Consider the following 21,980-nt stretch of genomic DNA (forward strand, 5'->3'; position numbering starts at 1 on the left):
TGAAAGCAGGCTGATGCAAGAATGGGTCAGATGCAAAATTCACTACCCTGGCACTTCATCGCCTCTGTTCTCTCTAGTTCCCACCAGATCCTGCGCACGCCATCAGACCAACAAAATATTACTTAATATTTCAGAGGGAACAAGACACTTTCATAAAGCATTCCTTAACATTACTGATAGCACACACCTACCAACTACAGCGGTATCAAATAACATTTTAGACCTAAATCAAGTAATGACCTCCAGCCATTTAGCTGGAAGGATGTAAGGCAGGCTACTAATCCTAGCACTAGGACGATACTAGTACTTTGCATTTATTACCTACCCAAGTGAAGAAGGACATTAAGTGCCTTGGAAAGATTATGGCACTCTCATTTTTTTTAATTGCAGATGGAGAGATGAAGGCCCAATCTACAAAACATCTGGACACCTAAAAATGCCTAACCAGTTCCTCAGAAGCACGTCAGCATTTCTCTATCAGTAGACCCACACATTCAGTTCATCTAGAAAGAACTCTTTGGACTAGGTTTCACCCTGATGGTGGCGTCAACCTAGCGCTCTGCAGTAGCTTACTTTTTTTGTGTGTGTGCTCACCCTTGTGCTCCCAAACTAGGCAAGACATTAAGTTTATCCAAATTCCTAGAACTCAGAGTAACAAAACCGAGCTTCCAAAGCATGGAAGATGCATTCTTTGAAACAGACAGATTTAAGATTGTATACTGCTCAAGTACAAGGAGAATTGGGAAGAACTATAGCTGAACTCTCTTTCTTTTAAAAAGGAGAAGGACTATATAAAAATTAACGTATTTAGTCTCAACACCATGTGAGGTAGCAGTACTTTACAAATGGAGAAACTGAGTACAGGAATGCAGATGGAATAAGGCAACACAAAATACAACGCAAAATCAGGAAAAAAACCTCAAGCTGCTTCATCGAAGTCCATTTTGATGGGTGAAATGGTTTTTACCTTTAGAACTAGAATGCCCTTGAAGATTTTAAACACTGAAAACAGGCTTTGAAAATGAACACAGTACTTTGTATAAAAATATGAAAAGTAGCACGACTTGCTAAATAGTCCAGTATATAAAATACCTAGAACTATGTACATTAGTACAAATGGAAGAGTTAAATCTAAATGGATGAAAGTATTAGCACCCTACAGTAAGTTTATTACACGATGTTTTCTCCTAAGGAGTGTGATTCAGGCTAGCTAAGTAAAAGTGGTTTTATACCTTTTTCCTCATCTCATTCTGAATTCCGTCTCCCCCCAACCCCACCCCCACTCATTCCCTTCTACAGCCTTTTCCAGATATTTTATGGTTCAAGATCGAAGCTAATATTCACTCAATATAACTTTGAAATAAGCAGTTTACTCCTACTGTATAAAGAACTCTCAGGTCACCCACACAGAGTTCCATGATGACAAACACTTATGTTTCAAATTAATCACATTCTTTTCATAAATCCATTCTAAAATAATGTAAAAACCAGTGCTGCCAGTTCAGATCCAGTTTACTCATAGTTTTTCTTTGGGGGTTTAACCAAAATCCCTCACAATATTGGAAGTGACAAATTTAAGTCAGTCAATGTTGCCATCCTAATTACCAAGTGAAATACAGCTATAAACCTGAAGTCAGAACCATACAAACTAAGAAATAAAGTTTTTGCTTTAAACACCTGTAAAGAAAACACTGTGCAGAAAGGGGCCTAGTCTTCAAGGGGAGTTTGGTTGTATTTTTTTTTTCCTTTTAATTCTTGCACTGGTTGAACGATCACTGCAGTCTTTGTTACTCAGAAAAGTTGTATGAATTAATGAAAATAAGCAATATTTTATTTCAGTATCAGATTTATAGTTTGTGTGTTACACTGGGGCTGGCTTGACTGATATTAAACAGATATGTCTGAAACACAAAATAACATAAATTAGACATGCCATGGGACATGTACAATTAATTTCTACTAAAATGTGGATAATTAAACCCACTTCTACGCCAATTCTTTTACACTTTTAATGGTGATAGTGACTAGTATTTTAGTAAGAGGGTAAAATTCAATAAAATGTACGAGGACAGCCATACAACTCAAAGATGATGTTTGCACAGCTTCCAATTCCGCTGTGAAAATACACCCCCTCCGAAATAGAAATAGGCACTTCATCTTTAAAAATGAAGCACTTTCTTTTGTTCTTCAGTCATCATCAACAGTTGGCTTGATTGTCACTCCTCTTCTGATTTGACCCCAACCAATTAAACTGCAAAAAGAAAAACAGTTTGTATTACTTCTAATAGCAGTCAGAAATATCCAGGATAAATCAACATCCTTCTGTCATTCTTGCACCTTCAGTTCTCACATTTCGCATTTCTCCGCTTCTCTCCCACCCAAAATATCCTACAAGATTTAAGACTGGTTAGTGGAAACACACAATAAAAACAGAGTGAGGGACAGAGAACATCTGTATGTTTGTAACCAGTTAAGGGATGTCTCTTTGAACAGTAAACTAGAAATCTGAAAATGCTTTCACTTATGTTGTACTGGTGGACTGTAAATCTACTCACAGCTTGATCTCTCTCACCTTTGCCTGCAGCGCTGCATTACTTTCATATAGAAATGAAAATGTTAAAATTCAGACAGGATGACAGTAAGATTCTAAACAGAGCTGTAACTCTCAATGAACATGTAACCTACAAAAGGTAATTCAACTCTCGGGTAAGTTGTACTATTTATATTCAGTAACATTAAGGCCCCTTTTATAGGCCACTGCTGCCTCAGAAAAATATGCTTGTAAAAAGAAATTAAGATCATGTCCATTTCCACAATCAGCAGGCAGTCCATGCTATTAATACAACTGTCTTTAAAACATTTCCGATTTCTGGCACAGAGATACACAGAAACATATGCATCTCAATTTAATTTGCTGAGCAGTAGAGCCTGTCTCTGGACACCAGAAAATGAAGTATACTAGCCCATCACTTCCCACTTCCTAGGGCCATATCCACAGGTCATAACTAGTCCACCTCTGAATTCACTGTTCCTTGGATTCACTAGTGTCTCCTGTTTGCTTGGCCATTTGCTGATAAACCTCTATGCTCCTATATATTTACTTTCTATTTTATACCTCCTGTTCATCTCTTGCTTTCTCGCTTTCTTCCATCTTTTCAGTACTCTATTGCTTCAGGCTACAAGTTCCTTTTCACAGTACCAACTGTATATTGTCTTTACTCCGATTGGATTTTATTTGGCTGCTTTTCCCAGCTTTCCTCCTTTCCCTTTTCTCAACTTTCAGTTTCCTTACGTCGGCCCTTTGACCATTTAATACAGCATAGAAGGCAACTTTTTAATAACTGGATCTTCACACCAGGCTGACACTACTTGTTCACCCCATAAACCAGAGACAAGTGGGCTCTTTGGCAAAATGCAGTCATGTTTTTCAAGTGGGAAGTAATCTACAGAAGCAACAAAACTCGCATTAAAATTTACACAGGCTGTCAGTCCATAGCTCAAAAAAAGCATCATTTCAAATATAAATAGTTTCTCCTCTTCCTTCTGCTTTCCCTGTCTTAATTTGGGTCCTGTCTTTTATCTCCCTGCCTCCCTTCAAGAGATGTTACATTTTAATTGGGTGGGGTTTTTTTGTTTGGTTTTTTTTTTTTTTTTTTTTTTTTAGGGAATAATCTCTTCCCTAATTTGTCAGATAGCTCTGAGACAGCAAGCACTGAATTCTCATCTATGCTTTCCTGTTGATCTGAAAAAGAAACACACATGCATGGATATTTAAAGCTTGGTTCTTTTTCATATGGTAGGGACTTCTTGTATGAATGTACTCCCTTCTACTTTCCCCTCATACTATAAGAGCTGTGCAGGGTCAACAAATCTGAATACCCTTATGTTCTTATGATATTCAGGCAGTCCTTTGGAACACGTAATAGGTACAGCATGCATAATCATTTAAAGAGAAGTATGGCACCAAGCTTAAAATGAATCATCAATCAATTCTGCTCATCATTTTCAGCCTCTAGGTGATTCTGTGCAGTCAGCCGTTTTATACTCGTAATTTGAATGGGTCAATCCAGTTTGATGCTTTTTTCTTTCCTCTCTACTCATAGTACATAAAATACTTGAACCTTAGAATGTCCCTCCTCTATTCCCCTGATATTACTTCAAAGTTGCACTGGAAGTCACACACAGCTCAACAGGTTGAACATCACTGACCTAGGCGTGTATAAACACAGGCTTTCGCTTAGCATTACTAGAATTTTCAAAACACGCTGCTGAGATAGCCTACTGTTAGCTCAATTACAGCATGGATGTTATGGCAACAAACCATGAACCTCTGATGTTTCCCTGTCTGTTAAGTAATAGATACACACCTGTTAACGCTTCTTTCACAAGAGGCTAGAAATTAAATTAAGCATCCCACAATAGTGGTGTCAATGTGTTAGGAGAATCCAGAGGAATTTTAAAAACAGACATATAACTAGAGCAAAATCAGATCCGTGTATTTTTCTTTTTTTTGCTAACATTAAAACAACTGGGTACTTTACCAATTTAGCACCAACTTACCGCCAGTGCTTCTCAACTCTTCGACTCAAGGCAATTTTTTCTCCAACTTCTGTGCATACTGGGTTGGTTAGCACAATCTTTCCCAAATCAGCCTTTACTGCACTGACTCTCCCTCCAGTAGACAGGGATCCTATGTTTACCATTAAAACTTCATTCTTTGATAATTTTTGCACCTGAAGTAAAACGTACAAAACTTTGAAACATATGCTATAGTACTAAAAAAAAAAAACAAAACAACAAACAACATACCACAGACAATATGAAGTATCTCCTGTTACCTAGATACCAAAAAGAAAAGATATAGCTGAGAAACAAAAAACCCTATTAAATACCCACACACACAAACCATGCACAAGTGTCAGTGGATGAAGTTTATATTTTAACTCTTGTGAAAGGACAAATATGTAAGTATGTTGGGTATATAGCACTGCAGGTTCTTCTTGTAGAAAAATCCCAAGAAAGTATATCATGCCAAAACATCCTGAAGATTGCACATACTGTTTTAAAAGCAAAACCAGTCTCAGATATTGCTACAAATTGGAATGTTATACCATTTTTTTAAATACTCTGGATATTCTCATTTCCCTTATGCCTACATACATCAAAATGATTTCTCAAAAAAGAATTAATTTCACAGGACAAGGAGACAGCTGAGGCACTTAATTTACTGTTGCATGAAGCAGTCATAGATTTTACTGCTAACGGGGAAAACTATGATTTTATAGTTTGATTTGTGTAAAATGGACCACGGAACCTGAGACTGCGCTGTGCATCAAGTTCAGTTTCTTTTCAACTACAGCGTTTCAAAAATACTTAGCTTTAAAAAATTCTTCAGTGAAAGAATCTCTGAAAGGCATGTAAGTAGGAAGTAGATCAGTATGTGTATAAAACTAATTATTGCACAAATAAATAGGCTGATAGCAAAGGAAAACAACTACCAATATGTTCAGAAGAAGACCTAACTTCAAAGACACATAAATACTTTATGGTACCTTAAACTACTCTGATAGGAATTCCTACTCCTCTGAGAAGTATTCTTCTATAATATTAAACAAACAGGTAAGTTTTGTGACAAGCATGTATGAACAGGGAGACAAAACTACTACATGAATTAGAAAAAATTACATACTAATAAAATTTAGCACAAGAAGTTAATAAAAGAAATTAGAAAAAAAATCCCATAGTGTTGTCTCTCTAAAAAAAGGGGTACAGACCTTTGCGGCTTTCTTGTCTCCTTCAGTGCGCACACCTAATAGTCGTCTCAACAAGAAATAGGAAATTTCTAGCTCTGTAAATATTTCCGGCAGTGCTCCAACTGCACCAAGAACTTGGCCTACCATTCGGTCAGCCCGACACAAAGTTGGATCAATCTTAGTTCCAACACCTACAACAAAACAAGAAAAGTCACAAGGAGTAATTGCAAGGTAGCTGTCATGTTTACGTATTAAAATATTTGAAGGAGATCTAAAACCAACAAACTGAGAATGTACTGGGAATTCCCCGTTACCTCACAGCACTTTCAGAATGTCAGCAAGACCCAGCTCTGTCTGTTTCAAATGAAGAAACATTCTACTGTTAAAGCCAGTACAATTAACAATGCAAGTTAATCTGACTTGGCCACTGACAGTCAGGAAAATGATTTATTTATTGAATATCTAATTTTCACACCCATGCTGTCTCTCTATTTCTACATACGTGTATTATTTGAAATTGCTCATAGCCTTTTTGTTTACTACACTGAAATTCATCGTTAAGTGAAACCAAGTGTTTTCAATAACCATGAAGAAATTAATCTTTTAATAAGAGAATACTCTTACCTATAAGACCTCCTGGAGCAGCATATTGTAGATCATTGTGTTCAGCAAAGAGTGACACAATTTTGGAAAAGATTGGCTTGCACATGAGTTTTCCTTCACTGTCCTTGGACACAATACCAGGACGGACCTCAATTTCCTGGCCCACCTAATTACAAAAGTGAAAAGTGATTAACTGAATGTTTCACAGGAACATAAAGCTAACTACTAGTCACAGATAAGACCTACTTATCCCAAGATCTAGTTATACAAGACCTTGGTTCCGGGCTACTATAGAATTTCTAGGACTTCTGTTGCACTGTTTACTGCAAATCGAACAATATTGAAAGCTCTGTATCTTACAGACAATGAAGCAATTGATTTTCTCTTCAATACAATTTACAGAACTGCTTTAGCAAAGGATATTTATCAGCAATAATTCCAGTATTTACATTTTAGTTTATTTTTTAAAATGACATCTCATTTAGAAACGTTACAGCACTGGGAAAAATTGAGTTAATTCAATCGGTGCAACTGATCAGCATCAATAAACTGCAAGACAAAGAAAATACAAGTTGTACAAATGTTCAAAGATGTAGTTTGCTTTCCAGTCCAACAGGGCAACTTTTAAAGCACCCATTTATTGACAGTATCCCACAAGCAAAATAAAAAAAACCTGAAATACACAGAATACTTGAATGGGTAAGTGGGACCTGTGGGAACCTATACACACTTCAGAAGTACCTTTAAAGTTTTTCTGCTCCCCTCTTTCCCCCCGGTAATTCAGCAAGTAAAAGTGGTAGGACAGAAAAAAATTTAGCTCCCTCAATTTTTGTAAGCAATGACATCAGTATCATTATTAGCAAAAGTTAAGACCACAGTAACAAAAATACATGTTTCTTGTTCTGGTATTTTAAAACAGGTCAAAATAATGGACAGAGAGAATGGATAGGTGTCATCTGACCGTATTCTAGTTTAAAAACCATTCAATTATATAGATTCATTTTGTACTAAGCATGCAAAAACTCCACGAATTTTTATAATTGTAAGTCTCCAGACAAGAGAGGGAAAAGGTTACCTTTAAAACACCCTTTAGAATACTGCCACCAGCTACGCCCCCCTTAAGATCATCAACTTCACAGCCAGGCTTGTTGACATCAAAAGATCTAATTACTGAAAAGAAGAGACCATAACCAAGTTTATATTTAAGATCAGGTTTTTAAAGAATTTGTGCCTTTCTTTAGCAACTTTGCTTCCCTATTCTTATTAAGGTATACATATATTTATAAATATTATGAAAACATAATTCAGGGATAACACTAAAATATGATGAATATTTTATTCTGAATTTTTAGGTATATAGCTGATTTTGTTCTCAAAACCATTTAAGCTGCTCATATACATAAATGGCTTTTTTAACTGTTTCTGCATAGCAAAAATTAATTTAAATATCAGTATCTGAAAAAGAAAGCAATGATCAACTATTAACTCCTTCAATATTCACAAAGTCAATTGTGACTATTGTAACCTTGTTTTAATGTAGTCAATTTTATGCATTCTGAACATGTTTTGTAGGTCTCCCATGCTTGGTGTGTGGGAAAAAAAGCAAACAAACGGATTCACTGTAGTGGAACTGAATTTCAAAATATGCTGTACAACAACTCGGGCTTTCAGGAGATACCAGGACTCTAACACAGAAAATCTAACCATGCTACCTATAAGATTTTCATGGAAATAATTTAATTTTCAAATTCAAGAGTTTGTTAGTACTTTGTTAAATCAAATTTAAATTCATAGCAACTAAAGGAATGTTCTAAGACACAGGCAAGTTTCTCATCTTTATTGCATTTTAGTGCTGTTATACACATAGAACATAGATAAAAACCTGCAATTACCTCAAAAAGATTTAACTATAGCAATTAACTATGAACAAAAGACACAGCTCTCAGAATATATGCAAGTTTTAAAATAAGAGTGCACTAAATGCTCCTTTTAAACCTACCTCTTTAGAGCATTCAGCAACATGCTGAATGCTTTAAACTTGCCAAGTATAGACACTTGCAATAAATGGTTAGCCACCGAAGCCCAGACCTAAGCATTTACATACCAATAAGCCTTGGTTCAGATGTGAAGTCTCGCAAAGGGACTGGGATTTTCTTCACTATATACTCGCAAACTACCTCAATGTTGTATTTCAACTGTGCTGAGATTGGAATTATTGGAGCTCCTTCTGCAACTGTACCTAAACCAAAATCAAGTTCAACATGAAGCCTTAATACGGTATTTATAACAACATGACCAAGAGTTCTGTCATTATTTCAAGGTAGAATTTCAAGGCATATTTTACATGTATTTCCCAAAATAGCATCAGAGCATTTACCCTTCCCTTCAACGTTTTAGCTCAAAGCAGCCAGACCTACTTTGAGGCGGTTGTGTTGCCTCTGGATAATTGTGTACTGACGAGCTTTACAGTTGTTCTCTGAACACTGTGCAAGATAATCTTCTGTTCTAAGGGAGAATTCACTTCTTACGTTGTGATCAGAAATATTCTTAAAATCATTTCCTCAGAGAGACTGGGTATCTCAGTATTCAATATATCAGTATTAATTTTACAGTCAGACTTCATTCTGATGAACTAAAATGCCTATCAACTTAATGATCTATATTTTCTAAGTTTTGCAATACAAATACATATTTTAGAAAAATCCTAACTTTATGGAAGGATTTATTTATTTATCAAAGCTTGTTAAATATAGTTTTAATGGTATCCATGTTTCTTGTGATAACTCCAGGTCTCACAAAGAACTCCAAATTTACACATCAAGCCACTCCAACATAGCTGTTATGAACAGCTTATGCATGGCAACAATTCTGAACCAAAAAAAAAAAGAAAAAGAAGAAAAAAGAAAAAAAAGAGAGAAGCATTGGCCACTTTTGATGGTGACAATCTACCTCTGCAGCTTTTCATATACTCCAGCTAAAGCAGATAAGCAGGGAAAACAGTGGAAGCTCTGGGGAAAGATGAAACTCAAAGCACTAGATTAAAGTTGAACAGAACTTTATGGATGGACTAGGATAACTCTGTCTGAACTGGACTTACAGAGAGAGAGAGAGATGAAAGACAAATCTTTTGTGATTAGATAAAAGTAACTAACGCATTTATAGCTATAAGGTGCCCCTAGAAAGCACTGCTTTGTTCTCTCCTGCACTGTAGTAAGATCACAGTACAATCTCCAGCAAAGAAACAATCCAAGAAGATACAATGCCAAGAAGAAACCATAAATCCAGTGAAAGCTGCTAGACAAGACCTATTGCTAGTAGTTTTATATCAAAAGCTCTAACCAACAGCTATAACGCTACTGTACGTAAGCAGTCTGAAACAGATAAGAATCACAACTTCAAAGGTCTGTTTTACAGATTAACAGACTATGTATACCAGCATCGTCTGAGTAAGAAAAGCTCTTCTATAAACATATTAAAAAAAACACTATATGTTTTTTCCCAACACAGAAGAATTACCACCACGAACTGGATTTCTGCTGTTGAAAACTTACCTTGTACAAATGCAAGAATCTGTTCATACTGTTCTTTAGCCTGGCTCTCCTTCACCAAATCAATCTTATTCTGTAGAATCAAAATGTGTTTCAGTTTCATGATTTCTATAGCAGCTAGATGTTCTGAGGTCTGGGGTTGAGGGCATGACTCATTACCAGCTGAAAGAAGAAAAGCAACTGCAATATAGAAACTATAAAGATAGGTAAAACTCCTACCATTAGGACATCTACTTTCCATTCTATCTTTATAAAAAAAGAGTCAGCTCTCAGTAAGCTACACGTGAAGCATCCCAGTTAATAAGCACCTACACTTCCCCAAAACTGCTGGCTTTAGCGTCCACACAATATAAGACAGATGAGAGGGTGACTGAGTCCCCCATTATACTTGCTCCCAAGAGAAACACACATTTAAAACTTCCAAAGATACTGACAGCTAACTTCTGTCTACTTGACTTATTCCATCCTTTAGGTCTTTAGACACCCCAGTACTGGCTAGCATAATGGACAATTCACCTTTCAAAAAATATCTTAAAATTCTATGTTTTTTTTCTTATCACCAAAGCCATAAAAATGCCAAGATTCACAAACTCTATAACACACAGTAGATGTATCAAGCATGTGAATAGGACATTTATCAGCATGCTTTGGATTTCAGCCATCCAACAAGCCAGCTTTGGCCTGATGTGCTATTGTGGTGGTTGATCTCAATTGAAATTTGGTCTATCACATTTTCTAGATTTAAACAGGCAGAAGGAATGACAGCTTATCAGCTATCTCAGACCATTTAAACTACAGTATCTGAAGCTGTTCTTGTTTGTTCACGTGCCATATCGAAGTAACATAATTGCTATTTATCACCAGAGCGCACTACATTCTTCTATCGACATACAAAAATGAGTTTTATTCACTTCCCATTGTTTACAAATCAGATGAAAAGTTGTCTACATCAAGATAAATCTCCTGTACCTTGATTTTTTTCCATATTCATTGGGGTTTACTGTTTGTACTCATGTTTGTGGACTCTGCTGTATGGCTAAGGCTACGTATTTAAAGCAAACTGAAGCGTCAGAGAAACACAAAATGTACCTGTAAGCCAATGCATTTCCATAAAATGATGTAAGTTTTACAGTGCTATACTACTACAAGGTTTCATCTTACCTAACTGATCTTCTATCAACTGGGCCAGCTACCAGATTAATGAGTATTTATAGCTATGTTTAAATAAACGAGCTAGTTACGGTACTTTTTTTTGTTTTCATCACTCACCCCACTAAATTTTAAAACTCATATAAAGTTGCTTCATGATATTAAAAAAATAGAGCTCTGCTTTTGTGTAGCAAACATTACCTATCAACAGTAAAGCTGCATCCATTACTGCTGCACCGTTCAACATAGTAGCCATCAAAATATCATGGCCAGGACAATCCACAAAAGAGACGTGCCTGTTGTAGAAAAAGGTTAGTCCAAAACCCAATAAACAATTTCTCTGACTAATTTATTTGAGTGGCTAAACAGACATAAAGGTTAAAAGCAGCCTTAAAATAGATAGATAAATAAACATTTCAAGACAGATGCTGAGAAGTAACACCTTAAAAATATTTTCGTAAGAACACAAAGACTACTTAATGGCTATTGAATAGTTTTTCTGAGTTTTAAGATTTGATACCATATATCCACACTAGGTACTGCTTTAATATTTCACGTTACTTACAGATTAGACTAGATTTAAACGCACCAGAACAAAAACCAAGGAACCAAACTCCCCACACAAGCAGAAAAACCCAAACCCACAGGATTTCTCTTATCTCTTTTAAAAGTCATCTCCCATTCTTCAATTTTAGAAAATTATGCATTGTTAATTACACAGTTACAATTGCACTTTACTTCAAAGATTTATCCACAGACACAATGTTACAGCTCTTAGTTCCAACCTTATGATTTTATCGTGCAGACCACAGTAGTCAATTCACTACATTCTTGCCTGAACCTATTCAGTAAAGCATCCTTGTTTCCTCGTAGCATACCACCAAAAATCCAAGGTACTAGTTTGCTGCTTCACTGACAATATTAAGAATCTACTACAAGCAAATAAACAGTAAGATAAAGAATCCGAAGCTTTCAACCAATAGTTTAATAATGGCTGCATGACTGTCACACTCCAGCAGAACCTACTGTTAGAACAACTGCTCTACTGGGAATCTGGGGAAAGGAAGGAAATAGATGATTACAGCACTACTTGTATTTTATATATAAGCATGAACTAAGAATCTTGTCATACAACAGTCTTTGTGACTACTCTCATTTGTGGTGTCTCACTTCTGTGGTTACTATGCTTGCACAATGACCATACTATACTTTTGTAGAAATTAAATAAATAAAGGACACCTGGCGTCCAGTTAGAGGCCTGATCTCAACATTAAGCATCAGGCTTTCATATATTCATTTTAAGAACTTTGAAAACTTTCCTGCCTCTAGGAAGAAAAAGTTTAACAAAGGTCACCCTCCAAAATGGAATTTTAAAGATGCGTTTGTGAGGTTCACTTTAGTTCTCATTCTAGTGGCTTTAAAATGTACTTATATTAATAGCAGAAAAAAATTCATTTCAGAGTCCTGCAAATACCCAAGGACAGAAGACACAGTCATGCCCTACCATCACAACTAATAAAAACAAGGCTGTTTAGGTGACACATTAATCAGGGGGATCCAGCATGTAAGAAAATGTGGTCTGCCATAACAATACATTCAGCTTGCAGCTCAATCCCGACTATTTTTCATTATGTAAAAGGAAGCAAACACAATTTATACCATTCATTTTACTGCAGTTACCTGACTAGTTTAAAGTTCCCTTTGGTGCCAGGAATATCTGTAGGGAACTCATCTGGGGTGCTACTTCCACAGGATCGGTAACACTCTGGCCGGGAACAGCTTGGGTCATCCAGCTTGTAAATCTGTAAGTAATTTATTAAAAAATTAGAAAAAGTTTAATGCATCAAGGGTTAATTACTTACCAGCTTACATCCACCCAGAAACATATTAGCAGCATATCTGGTAGACTTACAGTAATGACTCACCTTTGCATTAGCATAGCCCAGCTTGATTGTGATATTTCTTTCCAGTTCATTTTTAAATCTGACAGTATGAACTCCAGATATAGCTTTGACTACTGTTGACTTTCCATGGGCTACATGGCCAATTGTACCTACGTTTTAAAAGCAAATGTTTGTCAATAAATTGTTTAATTTTGTGCAATGTTCCATTGCAGTCAACACATTATTACCCCAAACTCTCTGTAGCCAGTAAGTCGGGAGCTTCCATCAGAAGCATGTATGGGTTTTGTAATCATTTTTGTTTAAACAAACAAGATCCTAAATTAAGCTCCCAATGGACAGATCTTTGCACTTTCATGAAACTCATTTCAATGTTTAATTTTAAGGTAAAATAAACTTTGCTTTAGCAACTATTCCCCGCTTAATTCAACAGCGTCCTTAAGTAAAATTGGTGCTATTCAAATTAAAACGGTTTGACAAGTCTCTTCCTGCTCCTTGATAAAATTTATAATAAAAACACTTTATCTATATTGCATTCTGTTTCGGTAAGAATTTCTTAAAAATGTTCTCACATAGGTACCATACGTTACTACATGAGCACCAGAAAGAGTCACGTTAATGCACCCCTCTTTTTTAGAAGTTTGGTTTTACCTATATTAATTGTTGCTTGTCTGCTGATGACTTCTGGTGAAAGAGGCGTCAGCTTGGTAACATCCTGCATGAGGGAGATTTTAGAATTTACTCATCTTGTATCTAAAAGTTTAGAGAGTATTATATGTATTTTCATAAAAATTATCCAGTTGTTCTATTCAGCAAAATCCAACCAAGCTCATAAAACTAATTCTATATATGCATTCCGTATGTGAAAGTATGTGCAAGTATGTGAAATAGGACAAAAAGTGAACAAAATCCTGACTGTAACTCAGTATAGGTTGCAAATTAAAACACTGACTGTAAAGTGGTAGAGGCTGCAAGGTGTTAAATAAATACAGAAGTAAACAAAACAAAAAAACTCATAAAAAGCTCTAGCACACAAAAAAACCTTACTTATCCATAATTAATTAAATTAACTTTCCATGGGCTACATGACGAACTGCACGTATGTTTTAAGAACAAAGATTTGTCAACAGACAGTTGTTTAACTGGTATAAGGTTCCACTACAGTCAATATATAGTTACAACTAACACTTTGGAGTCAGTAGGTCCAGAGATTTCATTAGCGCTATGGATTTAATTTGGGTTTTAATGGTTATTTTTTCCTCAAATCCTGTTATTACTATTTTAGGTACCAGACGAAAATTCTGCTGTCCTAAATAGCCTGTTGCGTGAACCTACTAGTAACTCCTGGCAAATCAAAATACATACAAATACATTCCCTATAGTTAAAAAGACAACTCTGGAAGAGTTGTTTTGGTTTTTTTAAAAAAGCTGTTTGTCCAAATATTGGACAAATATTGAAATCCACTGAAATGTCCTCTGCACTATTTTTGAAAATGTTGACAGTTAATTTCCATCCTGCACTGAATTCATATGGATGAGCTGCTCAGTTCAATCAAAGACTCAACGATGCCAAAAGAGTGCTCAGTGCAGGACAGGATATAAATATTTTGCTAAGATACAAATAACACACACACATTCGTTTACATTAAATCATGCATTGTTTACACTTACATGCATGTTCCACATAAAACAATCAAATAAACACATCTGTGCAAGAATGTAAGCTCACTCACTCTATTCTCGAATATTACATGAATAAAATGCTCATGTTCAATATAAAGCAAGTTTTCTCCACCTAACACAGGCAATTAAATTTATATTACGTGTATAACTAACTTAAAACGACTGCACACACTGAAGTCAACGACGGGAACATGACCTGCAGATGGCACCATCTAGCAGGGTAACAAGCACATAGGCATGATGCAAACCCTGTCATCAAAAGAAGTGTTCCTGGTGCACACAATTATGCACGCCTACAATTTTTTCCTCAAGACTGGTATAATGCTAAGCTCAGCTATAAGCTCCAGTCAATAGTAAGCATTAAAGGGCCAACTGAAAAAGTACAGCATAGGCCTTAAAGGTAATTCCTACCAACCTCCCAACTAGGCTTATCTGTGCTGTTTCTGACTGGCAAATGCCATGGTCAAAAATGAAAGGAAGTAAAGAAACTTTTTGAAATTACTAAGATGGTTAGCTATAAGACAAAAAGAATTCTTGTGCTCAAACCTCAAGAATATCAAACATTATTACTGTAAAGACAAACAAGCCCTTCTAGTTTGCTGAACACCAGGGAGCCAGCACCGTGATTTTCAACTGCTTTTGTCTGCACATAATTGTAGTGAGACAACCCAGGTGAGACATTTAATAGGCAAGACTACCACAGCAAGAGACCACTGCAACTTATTTTCTTGGCAGTCAAGAAAGTTTTCTTATTATACCAACCAAGACAGGGCTGGCAACCAATCCATCTATCCTGCTTGGGAAACAGGACACCAATGTATGATTCTGCTTGGGAGAGGGAAGAGCCTTTAACACCACTAAGGCAGGGCAGCCCTTACGAGGCTGCACATCTCGGCACAAAGGCTTCATTCGCAGAGCCAGGACGCCAACCCACCGAGCTTCGGACTCGCCTCACCACCAAGCCAAGCGCCTCAAACCCGCTGCGACCAGCCCAACCTGCTCCCCGCGCCTGCCTCCACCTACCCCTTCCCCCAGCCATGGCGCGCTACAGCTCGGCCCCCCCAACCACCGCCGCCTTCCGAGCCCCCTCCAGCCTTAAGGGCCCCAAAGGACACGGCGGGGCCTGGAGAGAGGCCCCGGATCCCCTCAGCCTCAGATCGCCGCCCCTGCTCCCCACAGCGGCCGGCCCGCCCGCCCGCCCGGCCGGCCGGCCCGCCCGCCCGCCCGGCCGGCCGGCCGGCCGCCCAAGCCCCAGCCCCACATCCGCCGCTTCTCGGTGTCCTCGCCCACGGCCACCCGCCCTCCGATCCCCTGGGCGCCCGGCGGGCAGGCCTCACCAAGGTGGCGAGGTCCTGCCGGCTGAGGTGCGGCTGCCCCAGAGTCACTCCCGCCTCGTCCCCCGCCATCTTGGCCCGAAGAGGAAGCGAGGAGTCTGGCGCGGCCGCCTGACCCCCGCCTCGGCTCGTCACCGCCCCCTCCGCCGGCCCGCACCCCGGCACCCGCCGACCGCGGGGCAGACGCCCGGCTCTGCGACCGGCCGCGCTGGGCGGCGCGGGGTGTCTGCTGGCCCCGCCGCGGATCGGCAGCGGCTCAGGCGCGCTTCGAGGCAGCCCCGAGAAGGACCCCCCGACCCACACCGTCACCCTCGCACCGGGTGATGCAACCGGGCCTGCCGCAAGGGCCGCTCCGCGTGCGCGCGCAGGCGCAGGGCGGGACGGCCGCCTCGCGCCTGCGCCTCGCGCCTGCCACCGGGTAACGGTTGTGGGCTGAGGGGGAACGCGCGGGGCTGCTGAGGGGAGGCCCTGGGGCGGGGGTGGGGGGAGGTGGGGGTTAAAAAGCAGCGTTAGGGAGTCCATGTGGGGGTCTGGCACACGGCTCTGCACCAACACGCGTCCGGGGAATCCGGGCTTCTGAGTGTTCCTGTGGGGAGGGGATGGATGGTCGGTCTTTTGTCTCCGCGGCAGGGCCGCGGTGACTGTGTGCTCTCGCTGTGTGTGCCTACACACGCAAAATACTGCCATTGCTTCAGTAGGGTGGTCAGGGTGGGGACCTAGTTTGGTTGAAAGGCGCACCAAAAAAAGGAGATTGGTCCTGTGTTTGCGGTTTGTGCATCAGCATCTGTTGATGCACGTCTCGCAGCATGGTAGCTGTAGGTTTATTTGGGGTGGTGAGTGGGTGTGATGGAGAGGGGAAGATGGGGGTAAAATTGAAGCGAGATGTGCTTGTATGTCCTTGGAATGAGCATATCTAATTTGATGTCTGATCAGCTTACCCGCTTGAACAGTAAAATGTCACTCTGCATATGTTAGTAATCTCTGCTGGCCATCAGCCTGATAAGATTTTGAATTTCAACCTTTCTCTTGTTACTGTCTTTTGTAGACTGAGTGCTTAGTGTTAGGGAGACCATATGGATAAAAGACCATGCCCCAAGATACAAACAGCTTAAATCTTTTGTACCAAGCAGCTAAAAGCCCTGCCAAATGTGTGGTGTTTTCAGAGTTGGGTACGACATAAATGCTTTTAAAATCGAATAAAATCCCTGATCTAGTGATGAGAGCCAGCTTGGAGGTTCGCCAGAGACTAAAGGCCAAGTTCACAATCATCCCCCGTGGGAAATTGAATTGACTTGTCCTTGGAAACTTCTTAAAGGCATAGAGGTTGTTGCTACTAATAGGATTTCTTCGATGATCAGAGAAACAGGTTTCAGTGTAAGTAACCAATCGTGTCAAATACATGCATGTTCATCGGCAGTAGCTTTGCCTACTGGAAAATGTGATGGTTCTCAGATTTTGCCTGGCTGACTGCTTGGATCAAAAAACCAGGTTTGGAGCAGACAACCATGTGATTGAAATGCGATGATGGAAATCTGTGAAACTGGTATGCCTGGTTTAACAATGCTTATAACCTCCTGCTTTCACAAATGCAACTGTTTCCATTGTTTCCTGATACAAGAGTTAGTAGTGAGTTCTGCTGGATATACCTAGAGCAAGTACATTGCCAGCATTCTTATTTTGAAGAAATGAATGTGAATGTGTGGTAAGAAACCTTACCAGTATGTATAATGGTGTTGCCAATGACAAAAGGTAATTTGTCGTGCAACCCAGTAATGTTGCACATTGGTCTGAAAAATAAGTTTTCATACCTAATCTCTCATCCAGCCACACGGTGTTTTCAATTCTGTATAAAATATCTCACTTCTGGGAATAATAATAGATCCTTATGACCGATATACGCAAAGTATAGTGGGAACATGATGCAATACTTGGTTGTAGTTGCTTCGACATCCAGGCATACATAATTACTCTTTTATGAAAACAAACTGAAAATACTAGATTCTGTAGTTACTTAGGCATTTAAATTATGCATTGCAGTGTAAAATTATGGGAACAGTTTTTGTCACATTTGCAGCAGCCTTTAGAAAGGATTTAATCCTTGCCAGGAACTGTCAGGATCTGAAAAAAAAGCCCAAACAACTGTTGCGAATATTTTAACAATGAGATTATACATTTTGCATATTCTGAGGTAGTCTTGTTACTTTGACTGTATTTGGGAATATTTGTGGTATGAAGAAAACCCAGAAAAGTCTGCAAATGTCTAATTAAAGTAGGTAAAACCATTTCTAGTTGTCATCAACTGTATTATGCTTATACTTATAAATTAAATAATGTTTAAAATTACTCAAATTAAATGGTAAATAGTACATTACTGTAGCTCAAAAATGCATGTCCAGAATTTTATTCATTGCAATAGCCGCATTTAAGCCACTGGAAACTAGTAACTGACTTCATGCAGATACCTAAATTGGAGGCATCAGCCCAAATCTCTGTGTAAATTAATATTAACTAAGGCAATGTTGATAACCTTGGTCATTGTCGAGGGCCCAAATTTAGCATTCTCACATTTTTATTTAGGAGATTACAATTGAGGTGTTGGTATCATATTTTGATTTTTCGGTAGAGGAAATTGTCCAATGTAAAGGAGAAAGGGATGGGGTGCGTTTTGCGCTTTTAAGTGCTGAGAGTAAGTATGTCAAAGCTGTTGGGCTTTTTTTTTTTTTTTTTGGCTAGGTTTGAGGTCGTCTTCTGTGGCAGCGCTTAGGAGAGACCTGAAGATCATCTTACGCCTCAGCTTACCACAAACTGCAAACAGCAAAATGACAGTCAGGTAAAACCAAAACAGTCCTGCTTAGCTTTTTCCACGCTTGCTGACCTATGAAGGTCAAAAGTCCAAGGAGGGCAGGCGGATGCATGAAGTTGTATTACTTCTGTGTATGAAGAACTTTCTACTCCAGTTTTTCCTTGCTGAAGCACGAGATGCGAGCAAGTATGTGCTTGGTGCAGCAGAAGACGTGTCCTATGAATAAAGGAGGGAGGGAATATCTTTCCTTTGAGACTTGTGCGGCAGGAAGGGTATCTGCCTTAGTGGAGTCAGTACGTAAAGGTTGGTTGCTTCACTGCAAGCGCACAAGTAACAGGTTTTCAAACAGTGACTGGGGAGATGGGGCAAATGTACCGCATGAGTAAGCAGATATGGTGGAATAGTATAAAGTTTGCCAAGCAGAGAGAGGTTGGGCCGTTGGGATGAAGGAGCGAACGGCAGCAGGTTGTAGCGTGGAATAAGCAGGCTGTGAGGGCGCAGTAGGGGGGCAGCTGAACTGAGTGGGAATCGCAGTGGGAAGTCTTTTGTGGAGCAGCGCGTGGAATTGCTGCTTCATTGTGTGAGGCTGTGAAAGGTGGGGAAGATGTTCATCTTGGGGGTGGCAGCTATAGAGGAGGGAGGTACGGCTCTTGTTGTATAAATCAAGAATGGGGTGCAGGTGGTAATGAGAGACTGAAAATAGGCAGCAAAGGGGATGGGAACGGCAATAAACAGGGAGAGGATGGCAGCATGTGGCCTGCTATTTAAAGCAGTGAGTGACAGAGAAGGTGACAGGGAGGTATGTAGCAGGTAGCGAATGGTTTGGGGGTGGCAGTGGCAAACTGAAGGTCCATGTAGTTTAGTTCACCTCTTATAAAAAAGTCGGAGTTTGCTGGGCAAAGGTGAGATAGAGAAAACAAGGAGCTGATGCTTGTGCTAAGGCAAAGCCCTCTTTGTCCCACGCTAGGCTGCCATGTCCCCCCCCTGAGCTGCCTGCAGCTTGTTGCTACACCAAGCACTGGTGGCTGTGGCCCTGACCCGCGGGACTCTGGTGACCCGGTTCCCACGCTGGCTGGCCAGGCTGCCTGTGGGGAGCTGGGCAGGTGTCGCGGGAGGAGTTCAGCCAGCTCCTAGCAGGGGTTGCTATTGCCCGGGGTGGGCTGCAGCTCAACACCCCCAGGAGGCTGCTGCCCTAGAACACCGGGAGCTGCGGAAACTTTGGGGCCATGGTTTGCAGCTGAGCTCCAGCACACAGACGCAGATGATGCTTGGTGCTGTTGCGTCCCCAAGGCCCCGCCATGCGCGGCTTTTGCTAGGCTCTGGTAAGGGGCTCCTCTCACCGCGGCTGCTGGTGCGGGACGGCAGAGCCAGGGCCGGCCCGGCACCTGGCTAACACAGGGAGGTGCCGATGGGACAGGGCAGGCCGCCGGGCGCGGGTTGGCGAGCGGAGCAGGGCCGGGCCAGGCCGAAGCGGGGGCGCGGCGGTGGCGGTTTGCCGCCCCGGGCAGCCGCCCCCCCTCCCTCTGCCGGGTCCCCGGGTGGCGGCGGAAGTGACGGCCGGCGCGGGGTGCCGGTGGTGGGGGAAGATGGCGCCTGCGGCCGTGCTAGGCAGCGCAGAAGGTAAACAAGTGTGAGCGGTGGGGGGCGGGCGGGAGCGGCAGAGACCCCGAGGGTGAGGCCAGGCCAGGTAGGGCCGGGAGCGCCGGTGTCCGGGAGTTGCGGCACAGGCACGGCGCGGCGGGGGGCGGCTCCCCACCTCCCCCTGAGCACGGACCGCGGGGAGGAGGGAGCCTAGGATCCCCCCTTCCTCCGCCTCCTCCTCCTGGCTTTGCCTCAGCCATTGCCCCTCTCTTCAGCCCCCCGGCGCCTCCCTCCGCCGCCGCCCCCGGCTTTATGTTACACAGAGGCCCCCCTCTCCGCCGGTCCAGCGGGAGAGCCGCGTCTTCAGCGCCGCCGCCGAGAGGTACGTGAAGCCGCCGCCGGGGTCCCCCGGGCCCTCCCGCCGCTGCCCGCCCCACCGAGGGCGGCCCGGGCCCCCTCCTGGCCTTCAGGCACCCTCCTCCCCCGGGTCTGCCGGCCGAGGCAGGCGGCGGCGGCAGCACGGGCGGCCGCCGGGGAAGGGGGCGGCGGGCATGGCCTGGCCGTGCCGGGCGGGCGCCGTTAAAACCTTGCGCGCCCGTGGAGCGGTGGATCGAGGGGCGGCCGCGGCAGGTCTCTAACTCAGAGACCGCCTGCCCTGTTCGTTGGGAAGCTCGGCCTGTGAGCTTTGGCTCACAGCGGAGTGGTGCTAAACGTGTCAAGCAGACAAGCTGAAGTAGGTCATCTGAGTGCCTACCCCGAAAATGGCTATTTCGCGGTCAGTGACGTTGGAGGAGAAAAAAGTATCTGTGAACAGAACGAGTAGATTGCTGTTCAGGAGTGGTACTGGAGCTTAGACCTATTTGGTAAATACTTAAACGTCACTTACAAAATTAAAGGTTTCTTCTTTTTTTTTTTTTTTTATTTCCCCCTTTAGAAGAAGAATAGGGGAACTATAAAGCTGTTACTGGATAAAAGGGCAGAACTATTGAAGTCTGGCTTCCTGTTGACTTCTTTATTGTCTATACTCGTTCCTAAGATAATAGCCCAGTTCTTTCACCACCATTGCCCCACTTCGCACTCAACTCCCCTCAGTATACCACCATGTGCCAACATCCTTTCTGTCTTTTTCCTTCCAACACCTAACTAATGTGTTTAATTTCTACCACATGTCCTATAAACTTTCCCAGTGTCACTCATCTCCTTTCACTTTCCTTAATTATACCCTGTGGCTGGTTTGGATTTACACGTGTTGATTTGCCTTTCAGCAAGCAAAGCAGAACAGATAACTGTTGAGCTCACACTGGAGACACTGGTTCTTTTTTATTTATCTAGCTGCCAATTTGGGGGAAATTTGTAAAAATTTAATATGTTTGAGATTTCTGTCCTTGACAAATTAGATTGACATTTGGTATTGAGGTCAAAAGCTGCGTGTCTTGAACAAAAGGCAAAATCTCAATCTCATTTTCTCAGAAGATGCTAAAAGTATTAACTAAGTTAGCAAAAAATATACAGAATAAAAAGTAAGAGGTAGTTCACCTATCTTAATTTATATTAAAATTATTTTTACTAATATAGTTTAGGTACTACTTGTAGCTCATTACCTTCTTATTATGCTAAATGTTTAT

General features: G+C 41.1%; 2 protein-coding genes across 18 annotated transcripts in view; one reads left to right on the forward strand and one right to left on the reverse strand.

Moving 5' to 3' along the window:
- Nucleotides 1-1,809: 1,809 nt before the first annotated feature.
- EIF2S3 (eukaryotic translation initiation factor 2 subunit gamma) lies at nucleotides 1,810-16,335 on the reverse strand. The gene is made up of 12 exons (XM_074604690.1): nucleotides 15,975-16,335; nucleotides 13,606-13,669; nucleotides 12,979-13,106; nucleotides 12,734-12,855; nucleotides 11,255-11,349; nucleotides 9,908-10,066; nucleotides 8,461-8,595; nucleotides 7,432-7,526; nucleotides 6,378-6,522; nucleotides 5,775-5,944; nucleotides 4,561-4,733; nucleotides 1,810-2,251 (listed from the first exon to the last, which is right to left on the reverse strand). The coding sequence occupies exons 1-12, from the start codon at nucleotides 16,041-16,043 to the stop codon at nucleotides 2,188-2,190; spliced, it is 1,419 nt and encodes a 472-aa protein (XP_074460791.1). The 5' UTR covers nucleotides 16,044-16,335; the 3' UTR covers nucleotides 1,810-2,187.
- A 17-nt stretch (nucleotides 16,336-16,352) lies between these two features.
- Nucleotides 16,353-21,980, forward strand: part of KLHL15 (kelch like family member 15) — a 35,051-nt gene continuing 29,423 nt past the window's right edge. For 9 of the 17 annotated variants that reach the window (XR_012589564.1, XR_012589565.1, XR_012589563.1 and 6 more), the window contains exons 1-2: nucleotides 16,845-17,345; nucleotides 18,705-18,801. The gene's annotated coding sequence lies outside the window, so the exon portion shown is untranslated. Of the gene's footprint in view, nucleotides 16,390-16,844; nucleotides 17,346-17,385; nucleotides 17,515-18,704; nucleotides 18,802-19,863; nucleotides 20,395-20,630; nucleotides 20,738-21,980 lie in introns of those variants that run through there. The other 8 variants (XM_074604583.1, XM_074604608.1, XM_074604575.1 and 5 more) reach the window with 8 other exon arrangements.

The sequence above is a fragment of the Larus michahellis genome, chromosome 1, assembly GCF_964199755.1.
Source record: "Larus michahellis chromosome 1, bLarMic1.1, whole genome shotgun sequence".
Classification (NCBI taxonomy): Eukaryota; Metazoa; Chordata; class Aves; order Charadriiformes; family Laridae; genus Larus; species Larus michahellis.